The sequence below is a fragment of the Oncorhynchus mykiss genome, chromosome 7 (genome assembly GCF_013265735.2).
Source record: "Oncorhynchus mykiss isolate Arlee chromosome 7, USDA_OmykA_1.1, whole genome shotgun sequence".
Lineage (NCBI taxonomy): Eukaryota > Metazoa > Chordata > Actinopteri > Salmoniformes > Salmonidae > Oncorhynchus > Oncorhynchus mykiss.
The window spans coordinates 60746393-60774377 of NC_048571.1; the positions used below are offsets into that span (position 1 = coordinate 60746393).

The 27985-nt window shown below is 43.9% G+C and overlaps 1 protein-coding gene across 7 annotated transcripts in view; it reads right to left on the minus strand.

The window, feature by feature from the left end:
- The window catches only part of LOC110528989 (collagen alpha-1(VII) chain), a 123247-nt gene that overhangs the window by 47114 nt on the left and 48148 nt on the right, over nucleotides 1-27985 (minus strand). For all 7 annotated transcript variants that reach the window (XM_036983697.1, XM_036983698.1, XM_036983696.1 and 4 more), the window contains exons 11-56: nucleotides 26525-26644; nucleotides 26106-26255; nucleotides 23921-24037; nucleotides 22295-22441; nucleotides 22065-22190; nucleotides 21824-21970; nucleotides 21302-21424; nucleotides 20822-21100; nucleotides 20474-20617; nucleotides 20134-20265; nucleotides 19273-19419; nucleotides 18765-18896; nucleotides 18467-18613; nucleotides 18160-18279; nucleotides 17859-18008; nucleotides 17560-17696; nucleotides 17237-17363; nucleotides 14412-14555; nucleotides 14039-14214; nucleotides 13827-13865; nucleotides 13649-13675; nucleotides 13497-13541; nucleotides 13282-13395; nucleotides 13127-13198; nucleotides 9016-9051; nucleotides 8859-8912; nucleotides 8182-8256; nucleotides 7971-8084; nucleotides 6633-6659; nucleotides 6438-6491; nucleotides 4161-4232; nucleotides 3947-4006; nucleotides 3828-3863; nucleotides 3676-3720; nucleotides 3545-3580; nucleotides 3225-3269; nucleotides 2983-3018; nucleotides 2794-2829; nucleotides 2577-2609; nucleotides 2390-2461; nucleotides 2125-2184; nucleotides 1882-1917; nucleotides 1626-1706; nucleotides 960-995; nucleotides 533-577; nucleotides 130-201 (exon numbers count right to left, since the gene is read on the minus strand). In XM_036983697.1, the coding sequence (XP_036839592.1) occupies nucleotides 130-201; nucleotides 533-577; nucleotides 960-995; nucleotides 1626-1706; nucleotides 1882-1917; nucleotides 2125-2184; nucleotides 2390-2461; nucleotides 2577-2609; nucleotides 2794-2829; nucleotides 2983-3018; nucleotides 3225-3269; nucleotides 3545-3580; nucleotides 3676-3720; nucleotides 3828-3863; nucleotides 3947-4006; nucleotides 4161-4232; nucleotides 6438-6491; nucleotides 6633-6659; nucleotides 7971-8084; nucleotides 8182-8256; nucleotides 8859-8912; nucleotides 9016-9051; nucleotides 13127-13198; nucleotides 13282-13395; nucleotides 13497-13541; nucleotides 13649-13675; nucleotides 13827-13865; nucleotides 14039-14214; nucleotides 14412-14555; nucleotides 17237-17363; nucleotides 17560-17696; nucleotides 17859-18008; nucleotides 18160-18279; nucleotides 18467-18613; nucleotides 18765-18896; nucleotides 19273-19419; nucleotides 20134-20265; nucleotides 20474-20617; nucleotides 20822-21100; nucleotides 21302-21424; nucleotides 21824-21970; nucleotides 22065-22190; nucleotides 22295-22441; nucleotides 23921-24037; nucleotides 26106-26255; nucleotides 26525-26644 (4223 nt within the window). The remainder of the gene's footprint in view (nucleotides 1-129; nucleotides 202-532; nucleotides 578-959; nucleotides 996-1625; nucleotides 1707-1881; nucleotides 1918-2124; nucleotides 2185-2389; nucleotides 2462-2576; nucleotides 2610-2793; nucleotides 2830-2982; nucleotides 3019-3224; nucleotides 3270-3544; nucleotides 3581-3675; nucleotides 3721-3827; nucleotides 3864-3946; nucleotides 4007-4160; nucleotides 4233-6437; nucleotides 6492-6632; nucleotides 6660-7970; nucleotides 8085-8181; nucleotides 8257-8858; nucleotides 8913-9015; nucleotides 9052-13126; nucleotides 13199-13281; nucleotides 13396-13496; nucleotides 13542-13648; nucleotides 13676-13826; nucleotides 13866-14038; nucleotides 14215-14411; nucleotides 14556-17236; nucleotides 17364-17559; nucleotides 17697-17858; nucleotides 18009-18159; nucleotides 18280-18466; nucleotides 18614-18764; nucleotides 18897-19272; nucleotides 19420-20133; nucleotides 20266-20473; nucleotides 20618-20821; nucleotides 21101-21301; nucleotides 21425-21823; nucleotides 21971-22064; nucleotides 22191-22294; nucleotides 22442-23920; nucleotides 24038-26105; nucleotides 26256-26524; nucleotides 26645-27985) is intronic.

Sequence of the window (27985 nt, forward strand, 5' to 3'; positions counted from 1 at the left end):
ACAGGTGTCACAAACATGCATCCCACATGTCATCCTCTCTCTCGATAACTATTACACAGGAGACACAGACAGTATATCAGATACAACTGTCAGAGGGGTGTCACGTTGTCACATAAACATGTGTCTCACGTTGCGTCCGTGCGCTCCAGAGTCTCCCAGGTCTCCCTTCTCCCCTGCTCGCCCAGGCTGACCCGACAGACCCTAAGGACGGGAGGGAAAAAAACACACAGATTATGTGCTTAGTTACTATGGCAGTCCTCAAAACATCTTAGAAAATAAAAAATAAAAAGCTGCACACCCATGCAAATGGGTTTAACCAACGTTTCGACAGCTAAGCTGTCTTCGCCAGGGTTTCATCTGTCCTCAAAACATTCACTTCAGATCACGTAAGAAAGATTTCCTGTGGTTCATCATGACCTACATTAGTGACCAATCACCATATACAGTACAGCGAGACCATTCTGAAAAGAGGGCATAAAAGGCAATATTTTTACGTTTCATAGTTGTATGTGACACATTCGTGACTACTCACCCGCACTCCTCTCTCCCCTGCCTTCCCTGGTAGACCAGACTCCCCCTGGTGGAAGGAGAGAGAACAGAGAAAATGAGAGAGACCAATTGGGGAGAGGAAGAGGGAGAAGGAGGAGGAGAGGAAAACATAGAAACAGACAAATGCGATGCCTCTGCTCTTGTCTCTAGTCTCCATCAATCCCCTGTCAGATGAAAAGAGGGTCTGAAGCGTGACTAAATCATATGACGATACACATCTCTCATTCACCAATTCAGTTAATGCATGCTTCATCTAATACAGAGAATGGGAGCCAGAGAGGGAGAAGTGGCATTCAAACATGAAAAACTTTGAATGGAACTAGATAAGAGTGAGAGAGAGATAGAGAGAGAGAGAGAGAGAGAGAGAGAGAGAGAGATGTAGAGAGATGGATGGAGAGATTGTGACTTACGGGAGTGCCTTCGTCGCCCTTGTCTCCTTTGGCTCCCTGTAAAACACAGTCATCCATAATTAAGGCCCATGACAGGGGGAGAAGACAACGCTGACCACAATGACAGTCAAAACACAAACTTTTAAACAAGAACCCCACAACATCACATAGGGCAATGGTAAAAGTAGTGCTATATATACAGACTTGAAGTAGACTTAGTTGGTAGTACTAGTAGTATTGTTTTAGTATTAGTGCAAAAAGTAGTTGTAGTAAGTCATTAGTGATGTACCTCTAGTGGCATCAGGGTATGAGGGGCAGGGGTGAGAGATAGAAAGGACTGGTTAGGTCATCATAACAACACTTATACAACAAAGAGGTCAGAATAGACCAACTGTATTAGTACAGTAATTAGTTGCACTGGAATGGCAATATTACATTCATTCCCTTCAGTGGTACAGTAGAAATAACACGGTAATGGCCCAGTAGTGAAGAGAAAATCCAATAGCTATAAGATAATAGTTGCAGAGTTCTAACAGAGTAGCAGTGATAGAGTGATAACAGGACGTTAGCGCAGTGAGTGACCAGTAACAGGTCACAGCGGTTATTGTAGTGGGTGAGTGATTGTATAACATGCAGGGGTTTGGCAGAGGTGAAAAGCTCAAGGATCAGAGGGGTAGTGTCTCAGACCTCTTTCCCTGGGAGGCCATTCTTTCCTGCGGGTCCAGCTCGTCCTGTCTCCCCTCTCTCTCCTGGGTCACCTGGGTCTCCCTACAACACCAAGAGGAACGCATTGAGATCAGCTAGACTCACATGACACAAGAACTTTACTGTTACAAGTAAAGTACTTACAATATACTTCATGAAACAACAACACTGTTGTAACATAAACACTAAATAGAAGTTAAAATAAAGGAACAAAAGCCAATCAAGGCACGTGTCTCACCTTGGTCCCCAGTCTTCCAGCTATGCCAGGGACTCCCTAGAGGGAAAAGGACATGTCAGTGTGTAGGACATGGCCTACATGCTGAGCATCTGTAATCAGCTACACAGAGAAGCTCATTGAATAAAACATATATACTTTACAATATATCCTGTACCTCTGAGGCTTTCTGCACATCTATCAAAGAGATTTGGTTTGTAGCTTAGATAAAGATTGATACATGATCACAGCTTCATCTGAACTCACCCGATCCCCCTGCTCTCCTTTAGGTCCAGCCTGGCCAGGAGTGCCAGCACCTGGGGGACCCTGGAAGAATGCAAGAAAGAGAGAAATAAGAGAATGAGAAACAGTGAGAAGCATAAAGAGAGATGAACAGCAGAAAACATCTATACCCACTTGCATAGAGAGAATCATGAAATTACCTGTACACACACACACACACACCACCCAAGGGCAAGCAGTGCCCGTTTCATGCAGCGCTCTATCATGTACCCTGTGGGTACCTACTCACTTTTTCACCTTTCTGGGCTGGCTCGCCTTTCTGGCCCTTAGGCCCCTCCAGACCTGGCAGACCCGGTTCACCCTGAGGGAGGAGAGGAGGAAGAGAGAATGAGTCTATGGAGAAAGCATTGTTACTGTGTACAGTACATCAACATATCAATCATTGCAGTATGAGGAAGTCAAAGTGGGCAACTTGCCTGTTCACCTTTCTTCCCACCTAAGCCTGGCCCCTGGATGTGTAGAATGATACAGAGGATGAGATATCATTACATTAACCAATACTGACCAATCTTGATCTCTTCCTTCCAAAATGTATAGTGAATTGCTTCTATCAAAATCCATGTAATATAAATCATATCGGTCTATCTAACCATGAGGCATCAAAATAAATAATGTAGCTATGAGGTGACTCACACTCCGGCCAGGTTCTCCCTTAGCGCCCTCGCTGCCCTGGAAACAGAGAAGTTAGGATGTTTTTATCTAATGTTCATCTATGTTAAGTTGATGTCGTTGTTGTGATTACATTACACTGTTCAGTCATGTTAATTTTGTGGAGATTCACTTCGATTGATCAAAGAGTCAGTCAGACTACGTTAGCCTCACCTTCTCCCCTGGTAATCCACTGGTGCCAGGCAAACCCTGAAAGCAAATCAACACAGACTCACATGTACACACATGACTCACACATGACTCACACATGCTGATAAAATATCACAATTCTCTAAAGCTGTAGCTTGTATAATCAAATCCTATAACTAAATGACATGAATCAATAGTGTGAAGATGACCCAAATATGTCATGAAGAGAGAGACCAATAGAAGTACAGTAAGATATAGTTACTCACCCTCAGGCCTGGAGCCCCTGTAGAGCCTGGCTGTCCACTTTCCCCCTGAAACACACAGCGCCAGTGTGGTCAGGACAACACACTTCATGACACGGATCTCAGCAGGCTTTTCCAATACCTGTGACCTTCATGCTAATACTAATTGATTCGGTTCAGTATAGGAGTAGAAGTGAGTGAGTGAGGATGAATACTAGTGAACACATGAACATGTAAAACACATGTGATATTCCTACAATGTAGCTGTACAATATCAAGCTTAATGGTCATGAACAAGGTCACAGTGAAAAGAGGCATAACCAAATGCATGGAACTGTACTCACCCTCTCCCCTAGCAAGCCAGCAAGTCCTCTCTCCCCCTGGAAAGACAACACAGTCAGTTACAACCCACAGCAGACACACCAGTTTAACAGCAGGAGTCAAAATGGGTTAAAGGGTCTCTATCCTTACTCACCCTGTCACCTTGTGATCCAGGCTCACCTGGCTGGCCACGGTCCCCCTGAGAAGACAGAGAGAGCAGGGTCATCCATCCACCCAAATATAAATTGTTTCATCAATTCTAGACCCAAATATGGAGATTGTATCTAATGTTTTGTATTGTCTTACCTTGACTCCAAGGCCTCCAGCAGGCCCACGGAGACCCTAAATCACAAAAATACTACATTGTTGGAATATACTGTACATGATATGTAACAGATATGTATGCATGTGAATGTGTGTCCTACCCGATCACCAGGCTCTCCTGTCTTCCCAGACGGTCCTGGCAACCCCTCTGCACTCTCTCCCTGAAACATCAAAAACACTCAGTACACACTTTCTCTCTTTCACACATTCTCTCTTTCACACACACACACACACACACACACACACACACACACACACACACACACACACACACACACACACACACACACACACACACACACACACACACACAACCTTGTCTCCTTTGGCTCCCTGTTGTCCTGTAAGTCCTCTGGGACCTTGAGCTCCTGGGTTTCCATCAGAACCCTGAAACCAACAAAATACATCAATTATGGTAACAGACATATCAAACCATAGACATGAATAGGGCTGTGGCGGTCATGGAATGTCAGCGGGTAATGCAAATACCTGCCGTTCTCACAGTAATTGACCGTTAATTAACATCAACGTTTAGCATCTCGGGGCCTCCATGCAGAGACTACAAGCTGCTGATGCGGACCTTTGGAATTTTAAAAAGTCTAATACATGGATTTAATATAGCCTACACCATCACAATAAATCCATTATTTACTTTAGGCAGGTCTTAAGAAACATGTAGCCTATTTCAGAAGAACAGATTAGTGTGAGTTGTCCTTATGTTAGGCCCTGATCTGGCTATGCCATTTGGCTGTGAGCTACACTAGTTCATTTAGCCGGACAAGATTTTATAGTAAGAGGAAGACAATTGAACATAAACATAAAAAAACATAAAATTGAACATAAAATAGAAAAGCCTCAATTTGTCGGGGCATGGACTGTACAAGGTGTCGAAAGCATTCCACAGGGATGCTGACCCATGTTGAAAACAGTGCTTAGTTGTGTCAAGTTGGCTGGATGTCGTTTGGGTGGTGGACCATTCTTGATACACACAGGAAACTGTTGAACGTGAAAAACCCAGCAGCATTGCAGTTCTTGACACAAACCGGAGTGCCTGGCACCTACTACCATACCCAGTTCAAAGGCACTTAAATCTTTTGTCTTGCCCATTCACTCTGAATGGCACACATACACAATCCATGTCTCAATTGTCTTAAGGCTTAAAATCCTTCTTTAACCTGTCTCCTCCCCTTCATCTACACTGATTGAAGTGGATTTAACAAGTGACATCAATAAGGGATCATAGCTTTCACCTGGATTCACCTGGTCAGTCAATCTCATGGAAAGAGCAGGTGTTCTTAATGTTTGGTACACTCAGTGTGTGTGGAATTATTTTTTATTTAGAATGGCCCACCAAAAAAACATGTCATCTGTAGCCATCTGTAGCCTGCACTCAAATAGCGAATGGAGGAAGTGCAGCACATTTCAATATGCCAGGTGGGCTACACCGATTTTAAAGTGGAATAATGTGCTTAAATTTAAGCAAGAAATATAGCAGCACGAAAAAGCTGGGATCCTCTTTGAAATAGTGGCCAGTGATGACTGGGCTTATAAGAACACGTTTCACTAGGCTCTGTAGGCTATGGGCTCTCCAACCTGGTTCCAGGGGCCCTAGGCCTATAGCAGGGTTCCCCAACTGGCGACCTGCAGGCCAAATTTGCAAAAGCTGTCATCAAGGCAAAGGGTGGCTACTTTGAAGAATCTGAAATATAAAATATATTTTGACTTGTTTAACACTTTTTTGGTTACTACATGAATCCATGTGTTATTTCATAGATTTGATGTCTTCACTATTATTCTACCATGTAGAAAATAGTAAAATAAAGGAAAATCCTGTAATGAGTAGGTGTGTCCAAACGTTTGACTGGTTCTGTATTGTGAAATGAGTTTAGAACGGGTCATTATCATGCACCTGTTGGAACAGGGCCAGGGAGAAATAAGACATGTCATCCGTATGCAATTGAATAGCAAATGGAGGACGTTTTTCCCACAGTTCATTTTCCAGCCAGCCAGGTAGGCTACTACGGTTGTGTTGCAAAGTAAAGCAATGTGCTTAATATTAGAAAAGTTGAAGAATAAATATAGTAGGCCTAGCCTATAGAAAGCTGATGAGATCCTCCTTTTTTAAAATAAAACTATTTTCTCTTGCAATTTCATTGTCTATATACATTTTGCACAACATGGGCTTCTAGGAACAATTATTTCATTCCATGCATCAACCAGCTATGAGGAGTTGGCTCTCGCTGTGCAACAGGTGAAGTGTTCGATGTGATTTTCAATTGCATTTGCATTGATGTCAGAGTGGTTAGACTAGAGGGACAAGAGAGCGCTGAGTTCCAGGCCATTAGCGACTGGCCGTCAGCAAGTTTAGTAGGCTTCTAACGACCATCAGTGGCATCAGAGCACAGTTTTGGAGAAGCCTAGTTAATATGACAACATGGAATTTGACTACGATCATGACTCATGACTGCCGGTGTTGCGGTAATACGGTCACCGTAGCAGCCCTAGACAGTATAATTATCACCTCAGAGATCTGCACGATGCAAATGCAGACACATACACAAAGACACATGTCCAGTGATTGACAAATCTTACCGGTGATCCCTTCTCCCCCTTTACAGCCAAGCCACTGCCCACTCCTGGAGGTCCCTGTAAGCAAGACAAACACACAGACAGACACAGATAGAGAGAAATAAAATAGATGTGACAATCATTATCCTCTTGTCATTCCAACAGAGATATGTGCAATGAATCTACAAGACAAGCTGGGGACAGCACTGGATGACTCACCCTCTCTCCTGTGCTGCCCTTATCTCCCTAAAAGGAGAGAGAGAGAGAGAGAGAAAGAGAGAGGAGAGAGAAAGAATGGAATGATTAGTGATTGAGTTTTGTTGTTCCGCAGACGCTATATCATACATCCCAGTATAGGAATACATTGGACTCCCAGACATGCACACAATCACACTGCCCGTCTACTGCACTATGACGAAACATCAAGGCCTTTAAGTCTGAAGAGTATCTTGTTGTCAAGGAAACTGATGGAAGGGTACGATCAGGTGGAAAATTACAAGATACAGAGGAGGACGACAGAGATATTAAAAGAGAGAGAAAGGTTCCTAAGGTCACTCTTATACATCTCAACAGAACCAATCATTTTTAAATGACACATGAAAAGAAACTAGAAATCTAATCATGTTTTCGTTTTCCATATTATCATATCACAGCCAGACTGTTGGGGGTTATTCTCAAGGTTAGGATACATTTTACATGAAGAAGTAAAATATGTATGAACATCCCTCACAGCACTTCCATAACCTGAAGTTTGAACCATCTACGCACTTTTGAAAAGGGACATGTTTTTGGGAGCAACTTCAATTGAACCTGAACTGATGAGGTGCCTGCGAAATGAGTAGCAACTCTCTTCCAACCCTGTGTGTCCACTCTTGACGTTCACAGTATACATACACTCACGCATGTTCCCGCTCTTCCTCCCCCTGGCGCTCGAGGTTGCCAGGCTCCCCAGGATTACGCAATCAAGCCACCATCAGTACTCACACTTGTCTTTCCCGGTCACGCGCATCTGCCCTCATTAGACTCCGCCAAATTCTATTACTTGTGTTATTGCCTTCCCTATATCTGTCTGTTCCCTAGCTCTGTTCCCTGCTTCGGGATTGATGTTTGTCATATGTCCTTGTTTACCCATGTGCTGACGCTGTTTCTGTCGTGTTCCATGTACGTTCCCTATTAAATGTTTGACTCCCTGCACCTGCTTCTCCTGTCCAGCGTTGAGCCTTACACATACAGGTTACAGGCTACTTGAATGAGTGTCTTTCTTCCCCATGTGGCCACTTGATAGCCACAGTATACATACACCTGCATTGCTTGCTGTTTGGAGTTTTAGGCTGGGTTTCTGTACAGAACTTTGTGACATTAGCTGACGTAAGAAGGGCTTTATAAATACATTTGATTGATTGCTTGACACACAGGTTACAGGCTACTTGAATTTGTGTCTTTCTCCCACATGTGGTCACTCGTGATATTCACAGTATACATACAGGTTACATGCTACTTGAATTAGTGTCTTTCTTCCCATGTGGTCTGTTCAAGGACCAGACCAGGGTAACTGACCTTGATGGAGAGGCCAAGGGCGCCTGGTATCCCGGGGCGACCGTCCTGTCCTGGGATCCCTGCAGGTCCCACAAAGCCTTTGGCCCCTTCAGTTCCTGGACGCCCTGTGGTACCCTAGGTAACAGAGAAATATCATTAATCATCACAAAGAATTTGACCTACAATCACACGTGCATGTGTGTGTCTGACTGTGTGGGTGTGTGTGTCTCACTGGTAATCCTGGAATCCCTGGTTCTCCTTTCCTGCCAGGCAGACCTCCTCCTGAAACAGCCGACCCTGGTTCACCCTGAAACACCAGTAGAGAACCAGCTTAGTGAACATCGAATATACAAATAACAGATGGGATGACATACTGTCACAGATTCCCCCGGTACTGCTGCTAATTCTGTGCACCAGTTCTGGAGATCTACGTCACCAGAGTCTAGGCGTCACTGAACTGTCTCATTACGCACACCTGATTCCAATTCCCCTGATTAGTAATTGTATATATGTGCCCTCTGTTCACCATTGTCTTGTCAGTTATTGTTCCCATGTCCGTTGGTCTGTGAGTACCTGTTCTTTCGGCTTTTGTGCTGCGTGTATTGTGCACTTGTTATTATGGGTCTCGTCCCGTGTATTGTTGTGCACTTGTTATTACGGGTCTCGTGTAGTGTATTGCAGGTCTCGTCTCGTGTATTTATTAGAGGTTTAACCCTGCTCTTTTCTTTGGGTTACATCCCTGTGTCTTTGTATACGTGTTTGTTTTGGGCTTCATCCCCGTGCCTTTTCATGGCATGTTGTATATTTTGGGTGGAGTATTAAATCCCCCCCTATTACGAATTCCTGCACCTGTCTCCAATCACTTACAACATATAGTTTACTGAGGGAAAAGAGGTGTGCTGTACTCACCCTGTCGCCCCGGTCACCCTTTGTCCCTGATGCTCCTTTAACCCCAGGATCACCCTGCCACAGAGAAAACATCAAAAATCTGACTCCATAATACAACACACATAATTGCTAGATACAGTATAAACAGATCAAATAGGTATTGTTGAGGGATACTCACAGGATCTCCTCTGATACCTGGTCTCCCCTGTGAACCCTGAAAAAGACAAAATAGCAAAACATCTATTAAACAACGTCTAGAGCAGGTTGGACCAACTCCAGCGTCATTGTGGTTAGATTGTCTGCCCTGAGATTGAAAGGTAAGGGGTTCGATCCCTGGTCGAGTCATACCAAAAATGCTGAGCGCTTGGCATCAGTGGCGACCCATCATTCAGAGCAGGTGAGGCATAGCCTGTTTTGAGACCCACATTATTTGGCCTTTCCTGATTTGCATGTTATTTTGGCATTAACACGTGTCAAAAATACGTTTTCAAACAATGTAAAAAAATATATATATCATTGAGATAATAAAGCTGCATACAAACATGGTCTCATTTTTGTTTTCTTGAGTAAGGCAGCTCCAAAATGCAGGTGATTCAGCCTAGCTAAGTGCTTTCTGTGGTGGTGGGGAAAGCCAACAGAAAATACGGAGCGTTGCGCCGTGATTGGCTCAATGTTCTGTCACTCATGAGGAAACTAAGTCACAGTCAAGTCTAAGGGAAGAGCTAGAAAATTCAAGCCCCTTGGGTGCTGCCATAGAATTACATTAGAAGTGCTTTGATTGGACTGATACTTTCAAAATCTTAGCTAGCAGTCATCATCATGAATCAAGTCGACAATCTACTGGCAAATCATTTTTAATCATTGTCATATGAAGATAAATAATTAAGAGAAATTATAGATAAAACGTATCGGTGCTCATTGGCCATTGGACATAAACATTACACAACAAGTTGGAAATCGCAAATTCAACAATGTTTGGTTTGGAAGGAATCAGTGGCTAACTGCAAGCATTGCAAAGCAATCATTAGCCTGTTATTCAGTGGAGTGGCTGTGTGGTCTAAGATTAACCTCTTCATTCTACCCCCTCCTTTTTCGAACATTCTGTTAAAAATCGCGCAACATTTCAGCGTCCTGCTACTCACGCCAGGAATATAGTATATGCATATGATTAGTATGTGTGGATAGAAAACACTCTGAAGTTTCTAAAACTGGTTAAATCACGGCTGTGACTATAACAGAGCATGTGTTTCATCGAAAAGCGCAAGAAAAACTGGTCACTGAAAGCTGAAAAAAGTATCCATGCTTTGATCGCTTATTAACGTTTACAAATACCTAAAGTTGGGTTACAAAAGTAGGTTGAAGTGTTTTGTCAAAGAATATAGGCAACTTATATAATTTAAAAAATTACGTTGCGTGTTGGAAGAGAGCTTTTTTCCTGAACCAGACAGGCTATACAAATGAATATTTTGGGCATACATGGACGGATTTAATCGGGAAAAAGACCAATTTGTGATGTTTATGGAACATATAGGAGTGCCAACAAAGAATATCATCAAAGGTAATGAATGTTTTATATTTTATTTCTGCGTTTTTGTGTAGCGCCGGCTACGCTAATTATTTTGTTTACGTCCCCTTCAGGTATATTGGGGTGTTGCATGCTATCAGATAATAGCTTCTCATGCTTTTGCCGAAAAGCATTTTAAAAATCTGACTTGTTGGCTAGATTCACAACGAGTGTAGCTTTAATTCAATACCCTGCATGTGTATTTTAATGAACGTTTGAGTTTTAACGAGTACATTTAGCATTTAGCGTATCGCATTTGCATTTCCAGGTGCCTACTTGAGACGTCTGCGTCTCAAGTAGGATCAAGAGGTTTTAAGGGTCTCTTATCCTAGTTTAAAATGATAAACATTCAACATTGGCCATGCTGTCAATGAAGCATGACTTGTGCCACGCTCAAAACAACGTAACTCGGAACTGCAAAATCTGAATTTAATTTTGCCTACTGTTCTGACTTGGTGGTGCACATGTAGCCTACAACCTGTTTTTGAGAAATGTAATCATCGAATATTGTAAGAGCTTTCATTGTCTGCTTATACGACCCTTTATTTGGGTGTACAGTGAAAACACTGCAAGAATGGCCCATGTTCTGAATTCTGTTGCAGTACATTTCAAAAGTGCTGAACAATTGTTGCCTTATCCCATCTGGACAAAAATAATACCTATGTAAGAATGCTGCTCAGCATCCAACACTATAGTACCCTCCAAGCTCATCATCAAGCTGGAGGCCCTGGGTCTCAACCACTCCCTGTGCAACTGGGTCCTGGACTTTCTGATGGGCCGCTCCAAGGTGGTGAAGGTAGGAAACAGCATCTCCACCTCACTGACCCTCAACACTGGAGCCCCACAAGAGTGCGTGCTCAGTTCTATCCTGTACTCCCTGTTCACCTACGACTGCGTGGCCATGCATGCTTCCAACTCAATCATCAAGTTTGCAGACAACACAACAGTAGTGGGCTTGATCACCAACAACGACGAGACGGCCTACAGGGAGGAGGAGAGGGCACTAGGAGTATGGTGTCCGGAAAACAACCTCTCACTCAACGACAACAAAACAAAGTAGATGATCGTGGACTTCAGGAAACAGCAAAGGGAGCAGCCCCCTATCCACAAGGGTCAGCAGTGGAGGTCTCCAAATGTGGAGAAGCAGTGGTGAAATGGTCCACCCACACAGACAGCGTGGTGAAGAAGGTGCAACAGCGCCTCTTCAACATCAGGAGGCTGAAGAAATTTGGCTTGTCACACAAACCCTGATAAACTTTCACAGATGCACAATCGAGAGCATCCTGTCAGGCTTTATCACAGCCTGGTACGGCAACTGCACCGCCATCAACCACACGGCTCTCTAGAGGGTGGTGAAGGGGGAGAGGGAAAGTACATGACATCTACAGCACCCGATGTCACAGGAAGGCCAAAAAGATCATCAAGGACAACAACCAACCGAGCCACTGCCTGTTCACACCGCTATCATCCAGAAGGCAAGGTCAGTACAGGTGCATCAAAGCTGGGACCGAGAGACTGAAAAACAGCTTCTACCTATCTAAGGCCATCAGACTACTAAACAGCAATCACTAACTCAGAGAGGCTGCTTCCCACATTGAGATCCAATCCCTGGACACTTTAATAAATGGATCACTAGTCACTTTAAATAATGCCACTTTAATAATGTTTACATATCTTACATTACTCATATCACATGTATATACTGTATTGAGACCCAATCACTGGACACTTTAATAAATGGATCACTAGTCACTTTAAACAATGCCACTTTAAATAATGCCACTTTAATAATGTTTATATACCTTACATTAGTCATATCACATGTATATACTGTATTTTATACCATCTATTGCACCTTGCTTATGCCGACCATCGCTTATTCATATATTTATATGTACATATTCTCATTCACCCCTTTAGATTTATGTGTAGGTAGGTAGTTGTTGGGGAATTGTTAGATTATTTGTTAGATATTACTGCACTGTTGGAAATAGAAGCACATGCATTTTGCTACACAACATCTGCTAACCATGTGTATGTGTTTGATTGAATTTAAATTTGAATAGTTATATTGACTACGTCTGTCCTAGCTCGCTCATTAATGTCTTAATCAAATTTATGGATTGCCTCTTATCTGCTTGTCGTCCCCTTATGCCATAGTTTGTACATCTCAATTGTCAGTAGAAACCACACTTGTTTAAACAAATCAGCCATACCAGCTATGTTTTTTTAAAAGGTAGTAAATGAGGCTGAATTAACTGTTTCACTGCCAGATAGGCTCCGCTGATAGCCAGGTGTAGCAGTGGTAAGGTGTTGGGACTCTGCTGTTGGGACAGCTTTATGTAGGCCCTAACAGGTGATAGGCACTGTTTGTCACCGTTATAGTGCAATTCATGTATTGTTTAGTGTTGTTTTGTGTCTTTGTTGGCATGCATCCCACTCTTTTTTTCCCCCCCCCCCCAACAAGATTTACATGCTAAAATCGCCACTGCTCAGCATTAAGGAGATGGATTGGGGCTTAGGCCCTGCGATAGACTAGTGTCCTGTCCAGGGGATGTACATCAAGCTGCCTCACCCTACATAAACAGGAGATAGGCTCCTGCTCCTATGAACCGTTGGCCATTTACTACTTATAAGAACATCAGGATAACAACATGTGTTACTGGGTTTTAGATTAACACACTGGGACTGGCCCTGACTGTGATTTCGGTCCCTGACTACTCACCGGTACTCCTCCAGGGCCCGGGGTCCCTGGTCGCCCTGGCAATCCTGGACCCCCATCCAGACCAGGAAAACCCTGAAGAGGGAACAACAGTAAATACAGCAGAACAGTACAACAGTACTAGTGTTGAGTATACGTGTTTATGTGTATGTACTTACCCTCTCCCCCTTCTCCCCTCTAACACCAACTGAGGGGGCCTCACTCCCGCCAGGCAGGCCCTGTCGCCCTTCAGGCCCCCTTGGGCCGTCCCTGCCAGGCAAACCATCACGACCCTAGAACACACACACACAATTAAATATCTCAGTGAATGATAGGTAGACGCTAATGTTTGAGCTACCAGTAACAGATCAATATTCAGTGGTGAATGACTCACAGGCTCTCCTTTGCGTCCGTCAGTACCGTCTCGTCCTATCTCTCCCTGTAGCAGAGAGTCAGTAACTTTTCAGGACAACTGATACAACTACTGACCATAGAGCTTCCAAGACAACATTACAGAGCATGGTATTAAAACAATTCAATTGTTACCTTTTCTCCTCGCTCCCCTCGATCACCCTAGAGAGAGTAAAATGAACAGATAAGAGCGAGAGCAGGGCAAAGAGGGAAAGAGGGATGAAAAAGAGAGCACACACAAATTGAAAGGTATGGTGATAGTGTAGTGATGGCTACTGTATTTGGATGGATGAGGGACAATAAAGTAACTCACCCGAGGACACTGTATGGTACACGGCTCTGCCACTGGGCCCTGATAGGAAACAACATACACACTGAGACCCAGAGCACTCCACCATATTGTTGTCACTGAGTCCCTGGCAATGATTCACTGACTGACTGGGAGAGCATACATTGACAGCAATATCATGGGATCTACAGGATCTCTCTCTCACCTCCCCAACACCTTTTCCTCTCTTAACTCACCCCTCCCTCTGGTATCCTGGCGACACCACACAGCAGGTCAGCCAGGTCGGCGTGCAGGGTGCCAAGCTGGGTGGTATCACGAGCATATAGGAGGTTCTGGGTGCTGCCATCTGTCACCGCCTGGCGCAGTTCCTCAGAGTCCGCCCGACCTATACCCACCGCCAGCACTGTGACACCTGATAGACACACACACATGGTCATGTAAATGTTGGAATTGTATTTATTTACTGTACAACCTTTTTGTTTTAAAACAGTCAGTGACAAGGGACTGTGGGGATAAAAACTATTGTAGCAGATTCTATTAGTAGAGATGTGCAGGTGCTGTATATCTGCTTGTGTGTTAGTGCTTTCTATACAGTCTGTGTGAGGCTACCTGAGGCTTTGACAGCACTGGCTGGGACAGTGATGTTGTCGGATGATTTTTTGTCTGCAATGATCACCACTACGCCAGGAACTCTTGCTCTACGACCAGCTGTCGGGCTGAGAAGGAACTGTCTAGTGAACGTCAGCGCCTGGCCTGCAGGGAAAGATACACAGTTACATATCATCGCATACACGTATGCACACACGCACACCAGGTTATCCATTAGCCGGTAATTGGCGGATTTTGGACGATAAAATACATGAAAAGCCGATAAATAAAATTATAGCGACAGAGGAGCCTTGGCAAAGGCTACTGTTGATTGCGAAGATGGAACGAAGTTAGACCGTATGCCTATAGTGAAAAGCCTACAAGGCAGGGCTCCATTTAGTTGCATTATGCAACCCGTTGATTTGGCTGTGCGAGTAAAAAACATTATTGGTCGTATCGGTGCGGGCTGCATATTCATTCACCTCAATCAAAACATCCTATTTTTTAGGAGGCTAAAAACATGATTTGAAAGTGTCTTCCTGCATGTACCCGTTTCCTGCTGTTGTGTCGACCAAGCCACTCTATCTCTCTTCTTTCCCGGGGGAAAAAATGCTCTAGGAGAAAGAAAAGTGTTCTGATTGGATAACATTTTAAAATCCAATTGCTGGGAAAACACAGCTATCCTGTTGTCACAGACGGAGAGAGGATGTTCTCAGCTTTCTGTAGGTATACTTCAGTGGAGGCTGTTGAGGGGAGGACGACTTATAATAATGTCCGGAACGGAGTAAATGGAATGGCATCAAACACATGGAAACCGTGTGTTTGGTACCATTCCACTGATTCCGATCCAGCCATTAAAACAAGCCTGTCCTGCCCAATTAAGGTGCCACCAACCTCCTGTGGTATACATTTTATTGTTCAACCCCCATTTTGAGCTCAATAGCAACTATTTTACAAACAAGATATTTGATATGGCTTTGAGATACAAAGTGCGAAATGCACATTGGCCATTGCTAGTGCATAGGCCTCATTCAGCGGTATGTTACAACTGCAACATTTTGGGGGAAATTAAATGTACTGTTAGGTTAATACATGGCTACTATGAGTAGCTATTATCTATAGTTAGTGATGTGTTTTGAGTTTTCACTTACTTAAATAAATTAGCCTATGGTATTAGAGCATATAAAGATGCAGGCAAATTCAGCTCTATAATTGTCTACCCAAAATGCATGACAATCACTGGATTAGGTTGCACATTTTGTACATTAAAATATGTAGAATCACAACATGAAAAGATGATGAAACAACTAATTTCTTCAATACCATCTCAGTAGTCTATTACACTTTTAAATAAAGCACTGTGAATGACTGTGCGACCAAAGCATGGGCTGGTGTCACCAACTGAAAGACTTAGTGGCACCAGTGCACCAGGGAAAATGTAAGTCTAGAGACCTGTTACAATGGGAAAGTCCTCTGTATGGACAAGTGTTAATATTGTAGTGGACAAAGATAAGAAGAATGTTGGTGCAGCCAAATGCAGGCAACTGTGCAACTTATTAAGTAGGATGCAATTTTGGAACATTAAAATGTTTTTATTTATAATACTTTTTGTTTTATCATTATTATTATTGTATATCATTATTATTATTGTAGACCTATTTATTCATCTAAACCAGTTCTTTAAACATGCAAAACATGTTTTGTTTCATTCTGTTGAGACATTTTCGTTGGCTAAATTTATTTAAATTAAGTATTTTTAATTGTGTGCTCCGTACTAGCTGTAAAATCAGTTATAAGTAATCCTGTTGTAAAATAAATATAATCAGCCTATTGCTGTCATTTGTTGGATAACTGCTGCAATATAGCCTGTGCAAAACTTTTGTGAAGGTTAAAACCAGTTTGCAAGTGTTTTGCTTGATTCTGTTGAGCCATTTTCTTTTTCTGAATGAAGTTGCAACTGTAATGTTGTGTTTGCAGCAATATAATATCCTGCTCGTGTTTTCCCTAATGGCTTGAATTACTTTTGATATTACCTTAATAAAGTGTATACATTTTTGTGAAAGTTTGCTGTGGTGTGGCTATTAGCCTATTATACTGCAGGCCTATGATAAGCACACCGCTGCTCCAACTGACTCCGACAGTTAAGAAGAACGTTTTAGGCATACCAGAGTTACTACTATAATCTAACAATATAACGCTTATCTATATAAAAAAAATAGTATTATAGAAAATGAACGAATTAGCCTCCTTCTGTACACCTATAGTATAGCCTATCTGACAAGTATAAAGAAATTCATGTCGGCATCGCATGCTGCCGACATATCTTTGGGGCTCTGCCTAGGCTTCTTCTCCTTAATATATATATTTTAAATATTACTATAATACAGTGGACACCTAAGCCTATAGGCCTATGCATGCAATTCCCTGCTGCATTTAGTGCTCAAATCTGGGACAGCTTGAATCTTGAGGTGAACAGTTATTCTTTACAAGCATTTCACTAAATATGTGTGTGCGACCAATTACATTTTATTTGATTTATTGTTTTAGGAAAGACAAAAAACGATAAAACAATAGGATATAAAGTTGTGTATACGCTACTCATCAGAACACAGGGAATAGTATTTTTGTAATTAGTAAGGCCTATAGGTTGTTTTGAAGGACACATAAATATGGCTCATTTAGCCAATATGGGTGGACGGCCTAATGGGTTATGCACCCATGTCCGATAAATTAAAATCTTTCCAAATTGTCCTAATGCAAAACCCTGACACACACACACACACACACACACACACACACACACACACACACACACACACACACACAGGTATGTATAAAACACACACCTATAGCATTCCCTGGGCCGTCTTCAAAAGGCGTGGACAGGATCTCCTGAAGCAGCGTCTCACTGTTGCTATGGCGACTGAGCAGGAACCAGACCTTGGGCCGGGCGCTGTACACTACAATCCCCATCTGGAGGAGGCAGGAACCACAGAATATAACACCACACCACAGAATCACATCACAAAAGTACACCAGAAGCCAATATACAGATGTCTGGGCCTTCACAAAGCGTCTCAGAGTAGGAGCCCTCATCTAGGATCAGGTTCCTAACCGTCTTATTCATTATGATCTAAAAGGCTAAACTGATCGTAGACCACTCCAGTACCTGTGAATCCTGGGCTCCGATGCTGGTGAGGGAGCCGGCAGCGCTGGTCAGGAGAGAGAGCAGGGGCTCAACCAGGCTGGTCCGATCCCTGGAAGCTGGAACCAGGAACACCACGTCCAGACGACCACCTACACACACTGAAGACAGAGACACAGTGACAGAGAGAGGAATATTGAGTTGGGCTGGTTCCTCTTAGACTGGCAAAGAAACATTTGGGGAAGAAATGTCACAGTGCAGAAATGTTTAGAAAGTAGTAGTTTAAGGGATTCAGGGGCCAGTATGAGAATTGTCAGTCTTACCAGTACGTTCGTCCAGTGAGGTCTCAGGGCCAACCTCCCTCTGGAAGCTAGGCTGCAGGGTGAAGCGGTACCCCAGTCCCAGACGCAGCCCAGTCACCCTGTAGGAGCTGGATGTCCCAGGCAGAGGGATGGACTGACCCGGACCAGTATCTGTTTAGAGAACACACATACATGCAAGCAAGCAAGCACACACACACAAACCCACACGCACACACAGACAAAGATTAGAGATCAACCTTTCAATGTGTAACTTTGTCAATAAAATACTAAATTGAACCACATTATCCAGTGTCTGTCTCACCCCTTTCCTCTCTCCAGCGCAGGACGTATCCTGTAGCACCCGTTAATGGAACCCAGTCCAACAACACAGAATTCTCGGTAACCTCCATAGCACGCAGACCCCTTATAGGCTGTAAGGGAGCTGAGGGGAGGAGGAGAGAAGCAAGGGATCAGTAATGGAGAGAGATACTGTGACTACAGTGAGTGACTAGTTATAGCCTATTACTAGGGCCAAGAGTTTTTCTTGGTCAGGTCACATGGTCAGGAAACTCCTGTCCCTAACTATAGTGAATGAAAGGAGAGGAGATGGTGTTGACAGAGAAGTATACCTGTGGAGGCAGTGATAGTGACAGCTTGACTCTCTCTGTCCCTGAAGATGGCAGCCAACCTCACAGTGTAGCTCACCCCAGGCCGCAGACCATCCAGGTCAAACGAGGTTGCATCTCTACCTATCAGACGGCTCGATTCAGCCTCGCCTACATGGAACCAATAGAGAATATAATGAAACAGTAAACAAAAAAATCACAAAAATACATTTGGATGCACATTTTATGTATGCATATATATCTGTATATAAATCTGTGTGTGTATTTGTATATTTATCTTTGTGTGTATCTGTGCGTTTACCCAGGGCTGATCTCCAGTAGATGCGGTACCCTGTAACCCCGGCCATCCCTCTCCAGACCAGACGCAGCACCCCTGGGGTAGCCTCCAGCACCCTGACCCCTTCCACCCGGGCTACAGCAGCAGGTTCCCCTGCTACACACACACACAAACACACACACACACACACACACACACACACACACACACACACACACACATGAGAATACTGGGAGAGGAAATACAGTACTAAGCAGTAGCCATCAAAACACCACACACAGTATAATACTACAGGAAAGTTACAGTATTATGGGACATAACGCTAGATAGCAGGGTTGGGTTCAAATCCATTTAAAGTACACTGAAATTCAAATTCAACAATTTGGAATTGGAATTTAGATGACTTTCTGAATTGACATAGTACTACAGGAAAGTTACACCTTCCAATGTTTTCATATCCATTCTAATCAACAGAGGGACATGTTACCGCACAGTCTCTATTCTTTAAGGCTGTGATGTAGTGGTGACTCACGTGTGGTGACTCTGACAGAGACCGGGGTTCCCTGTCTGTTCTGGACCAGGGCCATGACCTGCACCTCATACTGAGCCCCTGGGTCCAGCTGCTCCAGATCCACCGCTGTCAGGTCACCACCCACCAGCTGGCTCCTCTCCTCCCCACCTACACCAAGACAGAAGGGGCAGTGGTGAGTGGTCTTGCACAAAATGGCTGCCATGTTTCATTAATATTATGTTAAAGCCCTTGGGGGTTTGTGGTATATTTCCAATATACCACGACTAAGGGCTGTCTCCAGGAACTCCATTTTGCATCATGCATAAGAACAGCCCTTAGCCGTGGTATATTGGCCATACCACACCCTCTCATGCCTTATTGCTTAAATAGACCAGAGATGGGCAACTGGAGGGCTGCAGGCGGGGCCCCCTTTTGTAGTCCCGTGGACCAATTTCGCAGGCCTATGGCCCCCATCCCCATCAAAGTTGCCCAACCCTATAACTGACCAATAAGAAAGAGAGTTCCAAACCTCTCTGCCAATAACAGCAAATGTTCAGTTTTCCCCTCCCCACAGACCACTCCCAAGTTGTCCTATCAAAATTCTTGCTTGAGAATTTGGCCATTGCTAAGAAGCTATTTCTGTTCATTTTTAACTATTTTTATTCAAAACAATCACAGTAGGGTACTTAATTGTTAGCCAGAAATGATTTGATATTGAGATAAAAACATCTGCATTGGACCTTTCAGTGTGAAAGGTGTAAATAGAGGTTCATATGTTAAAGATAAGCTATGGATACTATGCCATTGAATCATGAACTATCAGGGAATATCATTCAGATTTCAAAATGTTTCAAAGCAAAAAAAACTGATCAAATCTCTTACCATCAATTCGCTTCCATGACACACGATAGGCTGTTGCTCCCTGCACGCCCACCCATGTTACCCTGACGACCTCACCGCGGGACTCCTGGACTTGGAGTGAGGTCACTGTTCCCACAACACCCTGGTCTGATGCTGAGGACAGAGAGGTGGAAGAGTTCAGTCACCAATTTACAAGCACTGTTTATATGAGTGTAGCACTCATTTAATTCAATCAATCCTTAAAATTAACTAAGTGAGGGCAAAGAAAAGCTGTTATCATATTGTTGACAGCTAACCAGGGCTATCAAGAACAGAATGGATAGAGGTTAGTGGTCAATTTGGAAATTGAGCGATTGAGTACCTGTTCTGGTGTTCAGGGAGGCGGGGCGTCCTTCTCGAGAGCCAATCAGTGAGGAGACTGACACCCGGTAGGAGGAATCTTCCTGAAGGCTGTCAATGGTGAAGGAAGTGACATCAGCGGCCACTGTGCGGGAGGACTCCACTCCTGTAGAGAGATAGGATCAGGCAGAGAGGAGAATGCTACTGGGGATTGCTACTACTGTACTATTAGACTACAGAAACCACAAGACAATCCCTATAAAATGTGTTATTTGAGCCTTAATGTGCTTTGAGACCTAAGGTAAGGATCCATAAGAATGTAATTTATTCATCAAATGACATCCAAATAATTTATTGTAACCGCGCCTACCATCTTCACTGCGCCAGGTAATCTTGTAGTCAGTTGCCCTGGAAACAGGTGACCATGTGATGCGTATCCTCTGAGAGGTGACATCAACGATTCGCAGGCCGCTAACCGTGCTTGAGCTTGAGCCGGTGTTCCCATTGGTCCTGGCTGAGAGAGTGACCACTTCCCCGATGCGTTGACCAATCACAGCCGCCAAACCCAGGACCACAGCCTCATCTGGCTGTAACCCCTCCAACGTGTAGGTTGAGGCCTCTGGTCCCAGATCACGGGACTGTTCAGCATCTAGGAGTGAAACATACTGTTATAGACACAAACACTGGGACTGCTCAGCATCTAAATAGAGGGTGAGAAAGACAGTAACACATACATACATAAATAGGGATTGCTGCTTTAATTATGTTTATCATAACATGTAAAATAATTGTATTTCAGAGGACTAGTTTAGCACAAAATCATTCCAATTAGAAATCATCTGACACTTACTGTTGCCTTGTCTCCACGTGACCCTGTACCCTGTCGCCCCCAAAACACCTGCCCAGGCGATTCGGAGTCGCCGACCATTGATATTTGTCACACGTAGGTTGGTCACTTTCTCCAATGCTTGTTCTGCAATCATACATCAATAAGAACACTGTAGTTCAGTGGACAACCAAACATTTCCAATGTTCAATATCAAACTTTTATTTCCCATTTTAAAAACATTTTTCCGTTTCATGCCAACTAAACACGGCCCAGGTGCCATGTCCTGTACCTCCACACTAGCCCACAGGCCCTCTTCTGTCATCTCTGCCTGGGCTTGCTTCAGCTCACCTCTCCTCAGTATCTCTATTCACCACCCATTGACATGGATATTCAGCTGGCAGCCATTCATCACACAGCAGACCATTGTTTACCAGACTGGCAAACACACTGCAGCCCTGAGCCAAGATCTGCACCCATTCAATCTGTTCACATCCTCTCTCAAGACAAGCTGGAGCAAGCAGTAGCATACAATGTCTGTGTCACCTGCTTTGATGTAAACAGTGACCGGGTCCCCCTCGTTGTCTCCCACCACAGCGGTCACGCTGACCCCATAAGACACGCCCTCCGTCAGATCCCTAAGGTCAAGGGTCGTCTGGCTTCCAGGGACACTGCGTATTTCCTCTGTTTGCGCTATAAATACACAGTGTTAACACCTATGTGGCCTCTGATCTAAAAATAGTGCACATAAGGAGGGAAAAGGGTGTCATTTGAGACATGCCCTTACCTTCCGTATTGACCATGAGGATACGGTACTGTGTTGCCCCGGCAACCCCTGTCCATCCCAGTCGCACAGTGCTGCCCAGGGACTCTACCACTCGCAGGTTGGACACACTCCCCACCTGCTGTTCCACTATACAGGGACGAGGGACAGGAGGGGGTCAGTAAAATAGTAGTGAAACTGGTAAAATATACAAATAATTTAATGGGGGGGGTGCGCCTGCCACTATCCCTGACCTGTTGGAGAGGTGGAGACGGGGGTGGCCTCCTCTCGTCCATCATACAGGGTGAACAGGGTGATGACATACTCAGTGCTAGGCTGCAGCCCTGTCAGATCAAAACTAGTGGTGCTCCGGGAGAACGACTGACTTTGCACTCTGCCACCTGAGGAATACAGTAAGTCAGTTAGATGTTGACAGTCAGTCAGTGAGGGTACATCAATGTTTGTATGAGTGGATCAGTGTACTGTATGTAATTCATGCTGAACGGTTTGAAAGTACATTCATATTTTGTATGTGTGTGTGCTTGTGTGCACACTTGTGTGGCGCACAAGTGTGTGTGTGCATACGCATGTACAGTCCCAGTCAAAAGTTTAGACACCGACTCATTCAAGGTTTTTTTTTGTTGTTGTTTTTTTGACCTTTTTCTACATTGTAGAATAATAGTGAAGACATCAAAACTATGAAATAATACATACAGAATCATGTAGTAACCAAAAAAGTGGTAAACAAATCAAAATATATTTTATATTTCAGATTCTTCAAGGTAGCCACCCTTTGCCTTCATGACAGCTTTGCACACTCTTGGCATTCTCTCAACCAGCTTCACCTAGAATGCTTTTCCAACAGTCTTGAAGGAGTTCCTACATATGCTGAGCACTTGTTGGCTGCTTTTCCTTCACTCTGCGGTCTAACTCATCCCAAACCATCTCAATTGGGTTGAGGTCGGGTGACTGTGGAGGCCAGGTTATCTGATGCAGCACTCCATCACTCTCCTTCTTGGTCAAATAGCCCTTACACAGCCTGGAGGTGTGTTGGGTCATTGTCCTGTTGAAAAACAAATGATAGTCCCACTAAATGCAAACCAGATGGGATGGCGTTTCACTGCAGAATGCTGTGGTAGCCATGTTGGTTAAGTGTGCCTTGAATTCTAAATAAATCACTGACAGTGTCACAAGCAAAGACCCCCGCACCATCACACCTCCTCCTCCATGATTCACGGTGGAAACTACACATGCGGAGATCATCCATGCACCTACTCTGCGTCTCACAAAGACACCGCGTGATGTTGAGATGTGTCTGTTACTTGAACTCTGAAGCATTTATTTGGGCTGCAATCTGAGGTGCAGTTTGCTCTAATGAACTTATCCTCTGCAGCAGAAGTAACTCTGGGTCTTCCTTTCCTGTGGCGGTCCTCATGAGAGCCAGTTTAATCATAGCGCTTGATGGTGTTTGCGACTGCACTTAAAGAACATTTTACAGTTCACAACACAACTGATTGGCTCAAACGCATTAAGGAAAGAAATTCTACAAATTAACTTTTAACAAGGCACACCTGTTACTTGAAATGCATGCCAGATGACTACCTCATGAAGCTGGTTGAGAGAATGCCAAGAATGTGCAAAGCTGTCATCATGCAAAGGGTGGCTACCCTAAGAATTTCAAATATAAAATATATTTGGATTTGTTTAACACTTTTTTGTTTTCCACATGATTCCATATGTGTTATTTCATAGTTTTGAAGGCTTCACTATTATTCTACAATGTAGAAAAATAGTAAAAATAAAGAAAAACCCTGAATTGAGTAGGTGTGTCCAAACTTTTGACTGGTACTGTATTGTGAGGATGAGTGTTTGTGTCTGACCTTCCCCCTGCCTCCACTCCAGGCGGTATCCCCTGGCAGACTGGATTAGGTTCCAAGTGAGGCGGATGGAGGAGGGCCCGGTGGTGGCTGCCTTCAGCACCTGCTGCTCCAGACGCTCTGCATGGGGGGAACACACAGACACAACACAACCACTGATACATCATGCTATGTCAGAACCTCTTACAAATCCTTCAGGTGATATTCAGCTCTTTTAGGGGATTTCAATTCATGATGCATTTTCATTGGACTGCCAGTATAGTTGTTTTTAACAAATCTTACACTCTCAAAAATGCTGGGTTAAAAACAACCCATTTTGGGTTCTTTGGTAACCCAGAGCTGGGTAAATATTGCACGGAAAACACGCTGGGTTATTTTGACCCAGCCAGTTGGGTTGTTTGAATACCCTAACATGTTGGGTTGTTGGGATTACCCAAACATGGGTTCATTTAATCATCAGTTGGGTATTTCTTACTTTCATGCTGGATTGACCCAACAGCTGGGTCTTTTTAATATGACATTTACTCTCACAGGTGGCTAAAAATACATTTCCTGCGTGTCATGTCACTACTAAAACTACGCCTCCAGTTTGCTGATCTGACCGCTGCGTCACATCTCAATAACCCAGCACCAATAACCCAGCACCAATAATCCAGCACCAATAACCCAGCATCAACAACCAAACATTGCTATTTTTTAAGAAAACAACCCAACTAAGTGACCCAACACATCCAACTCAGCACTTGGGTCAAACAAACAACCCAGCATTTTTTAGAGTGTAGCTAGCTACACAAACATAGTTGTGTTTCCCTTCCCATTTGAGATCTAAGATCCCAGAGAGGAACATTAGGGGGTATTCTGTCCTAATTAGCTACAGCACCCACCTCCCTTAGAGACCAATGATGACTCGTCTTTAACTCACACACAATTCCATGCAATATTATTTGGGCGAACCGACCAAATTCATTTAGAAATGTGTGTTCTAGATCTGTCATATAAGAAGTGTCAGATCTGTTCTATGTGCGCTATTTCTAATGCGTCCTGTTCTTAAGTACATTTTTTGGCGTATTTTACTTTCGGTTTGCACTCCAGCTTCAAACAGCTGAAAATACTATATTTTTATTATGGAAAATATATTTTACAGCGGTTTAGAATGTACAATGATTGTCTACACTATACTTGCTTGTTTTGTCACATAAAATGAAGTTAGGCTAACTATTAGAATTTTAGCAACCAGGAAATGGCAGAGAAATTTCTGCACAGTGCACCTTTAAGTAAAGACATCCCTCTAAAATTAGTCATACACAGGGGGTGATTGTATTTGTGTGTGTGTGTGTGTGTGTGTGTGTGTGTGTGTGTGTGTGTGTGTGTGTGTGTGTGTGTGTGTGTGTGTGTGTGAGTGTGTGTGTGTGTGTGTGTGTGTGTGTGAATGTGTGTGTGTGTGTGTGTGCGCGCGTGTGTGTGCTTGTTCTTCTATCCTCGTGGGGGACCTGAAATCCCCAAATTTCCCCTCGTGGGGACATTTCCCACATCCCAATGAGGAAAAAGGCTATTTTAAGCTTAGGGGTTCGGTTTAGGGTTAGGGGTTAAGGTTAGACGTTAAGGTTTAGGATTATGGTTAGGGGTGAAGGTTAGGGTTAAGGTTAGGGTTAGGATTTGGTTTAGTATTAGAGTTAGGGAAAATAGGATTTTGAATGGATATACATTTTAGGTCCCCACGAGGATAGGAATCAAATCAAATCACATTTTATTTGTCACATGCTTCGTAAACAACAGGTGTAGACGAACAGTGAAATGCTTACTTAAGGGCCCTTCCCAACAATGCAGAAAGAAAAAATATAAATAATAGAAAACAATAATACGAGGAATAAAGAAATTCATAAAACTAAACGGTTGTTGTTCTCTCCATAGACATTTACCATATATACAGTGTTCTATATCTATGGCTCTCTAAGGCTCTATTATTCTATTTCTCCTTCTCTTTCTGCCTCTCCACCCCCTATAGTCCCTTACACTAAGGTCTGTTGAATGCAGCAGAAAGTATTTTATAAATGCATTCTTTCACTGGCTAAAATGAACCACAAGTAGAAGTTACTGGGACAGAGACAGATGAAAATAGACAGAGGGACAGAAGGAGAGGGAAATGTATGTCTGCAGTGCATACATGCATTTGTGTGTAGCTCTGTACCTATCTTGAACCTGGCGGTAGCAGCAGGTCCCTCTGTGTTGTCTTCGTAGAGGGCGATGACAGTGACAATGTACTCGGTGTCTGGCTGCAAGTTCAACAGGGTGTGAGTCTCAGTGTCGCCAGCCACCTCGACAGACTTCACATCACGTCCTGGGAGAGACACAGGTACAGGGGGAGAGGAGATAGGGGTGAGGGAGAGAAGAGAGGGGCAGGAAAGAAGAGAGCAGAGAGTAGACAGAGGAAAAATGGAAGGGTGAAATGGACAACGACAGTTGTTGTGTACACATTGTGTCACCGACTGCTCACTATATAAAGTATTAACAGATTCTATCATAAATTCCATTCTGCATTTCTGCAGAACAACCCTTTTGTGTAAATACAAAAGTCAATACTGATTGGTGCATCTCTCCGCTCCTTACCTGTGAATGGTCCCCAGACCAGTCTGTAGGCCCTGGCTCCACCCACTCCCCTCCACAGCACCCGGACACTACGCTCTGACACGGTCTCTACTGACAGCTGCTGGGCTGCCTCCAGACGCACTGCAACACACACACACACACACACACACACACACACACACACACACACACACACACACACACACACACACACACACACACACACACACACACACACACGAAGAATCCGCAAGGCTGTTAATCCTTTATATAATGAGCAGTCAGTTACATTATGTGTGCACAACAACTGTCCTTGTGTTGTGTGCTTAGTGCGCCCTCCTGTACTTCTTGTTCACCCATGACTATGTGGCCACGCACGACTCCAACACCATCATCAAGTTTGCCGACAACACAACGGTGGTAGGCCTGATCACCGGCGACGATGAGCCTACAGGGAGGAAGTCAGTGACCTGTGTTGCCAGGACAACAACCTCTTCGTCAATGTCAGTAAGACCAAGGAGCTGATCGTGGACTACAGGAAACGAGGGGGCGAGGACGCCCCCATCCACATCGTCAGAGCTACAGTGGAGCGGGTCGAGAGCTTCAAGTTCCTCGTTGTCCAAACCACTAAGGATTTAAAATGGTCCACACACACAAACAGACGTGAAGAAGGCGCGACAGGGCTTCTTCCCCCTAAGGACGTTGAAAAGACTTGGTATGGCCCCTCAAATCCTCAAAAAGCTAAACAACAGCACAATTGAGAGCATTTTGACTGGCTGCATCCCTGCTTGGTATGGTTTATGCAACGCCCTCGGTCACATGGCGCTACAGAGGGCGGTGCGGACAGCCCAGTACATCACTGGGGTTGAGCTCCCTGCCATCCAGGACCTCTACATCAGGCAGTGTGAAAGGATGGTCCGTAAAATTGTTAAAGGCTCCAGCCATCAAAGCCATAAACTGTTCTCTCTGACACCAACAGGCTCCTGAACAGCTTCTATCCCCAAGCCATAAGACTTCTAAATAGCCAACAAAATGGCCGCAGGGACTATCTGCATATACACTTTTTATTTGTACTTTTGCACTGATTCTACGGACACTCTACACACACACACACTCACTTAACACACACCCACATTCATACTGACTCTACACACTCATATACAATCATCACATATGGAGCTGCTACTTTGTTTATCAGATAACCTGATGCCTAGTCACCTTACCCCTATACATACTGTATCTACCTCTACCACTCCAGTATCCCTGCACATTGTAAATATGGTATTGGCACCAACTCTGGAATTATTACAATTGTTTAATTCTACTGATATTGATTATACTGCATTGTTGAGAAAGAGGAAGCAAGAAAGGCATTTCACTGTACTTGTGCACGTGACAATCACACACACACACACAGACACACACACACACACACACACACACACACACACACACACACACACACACACACACACACACACA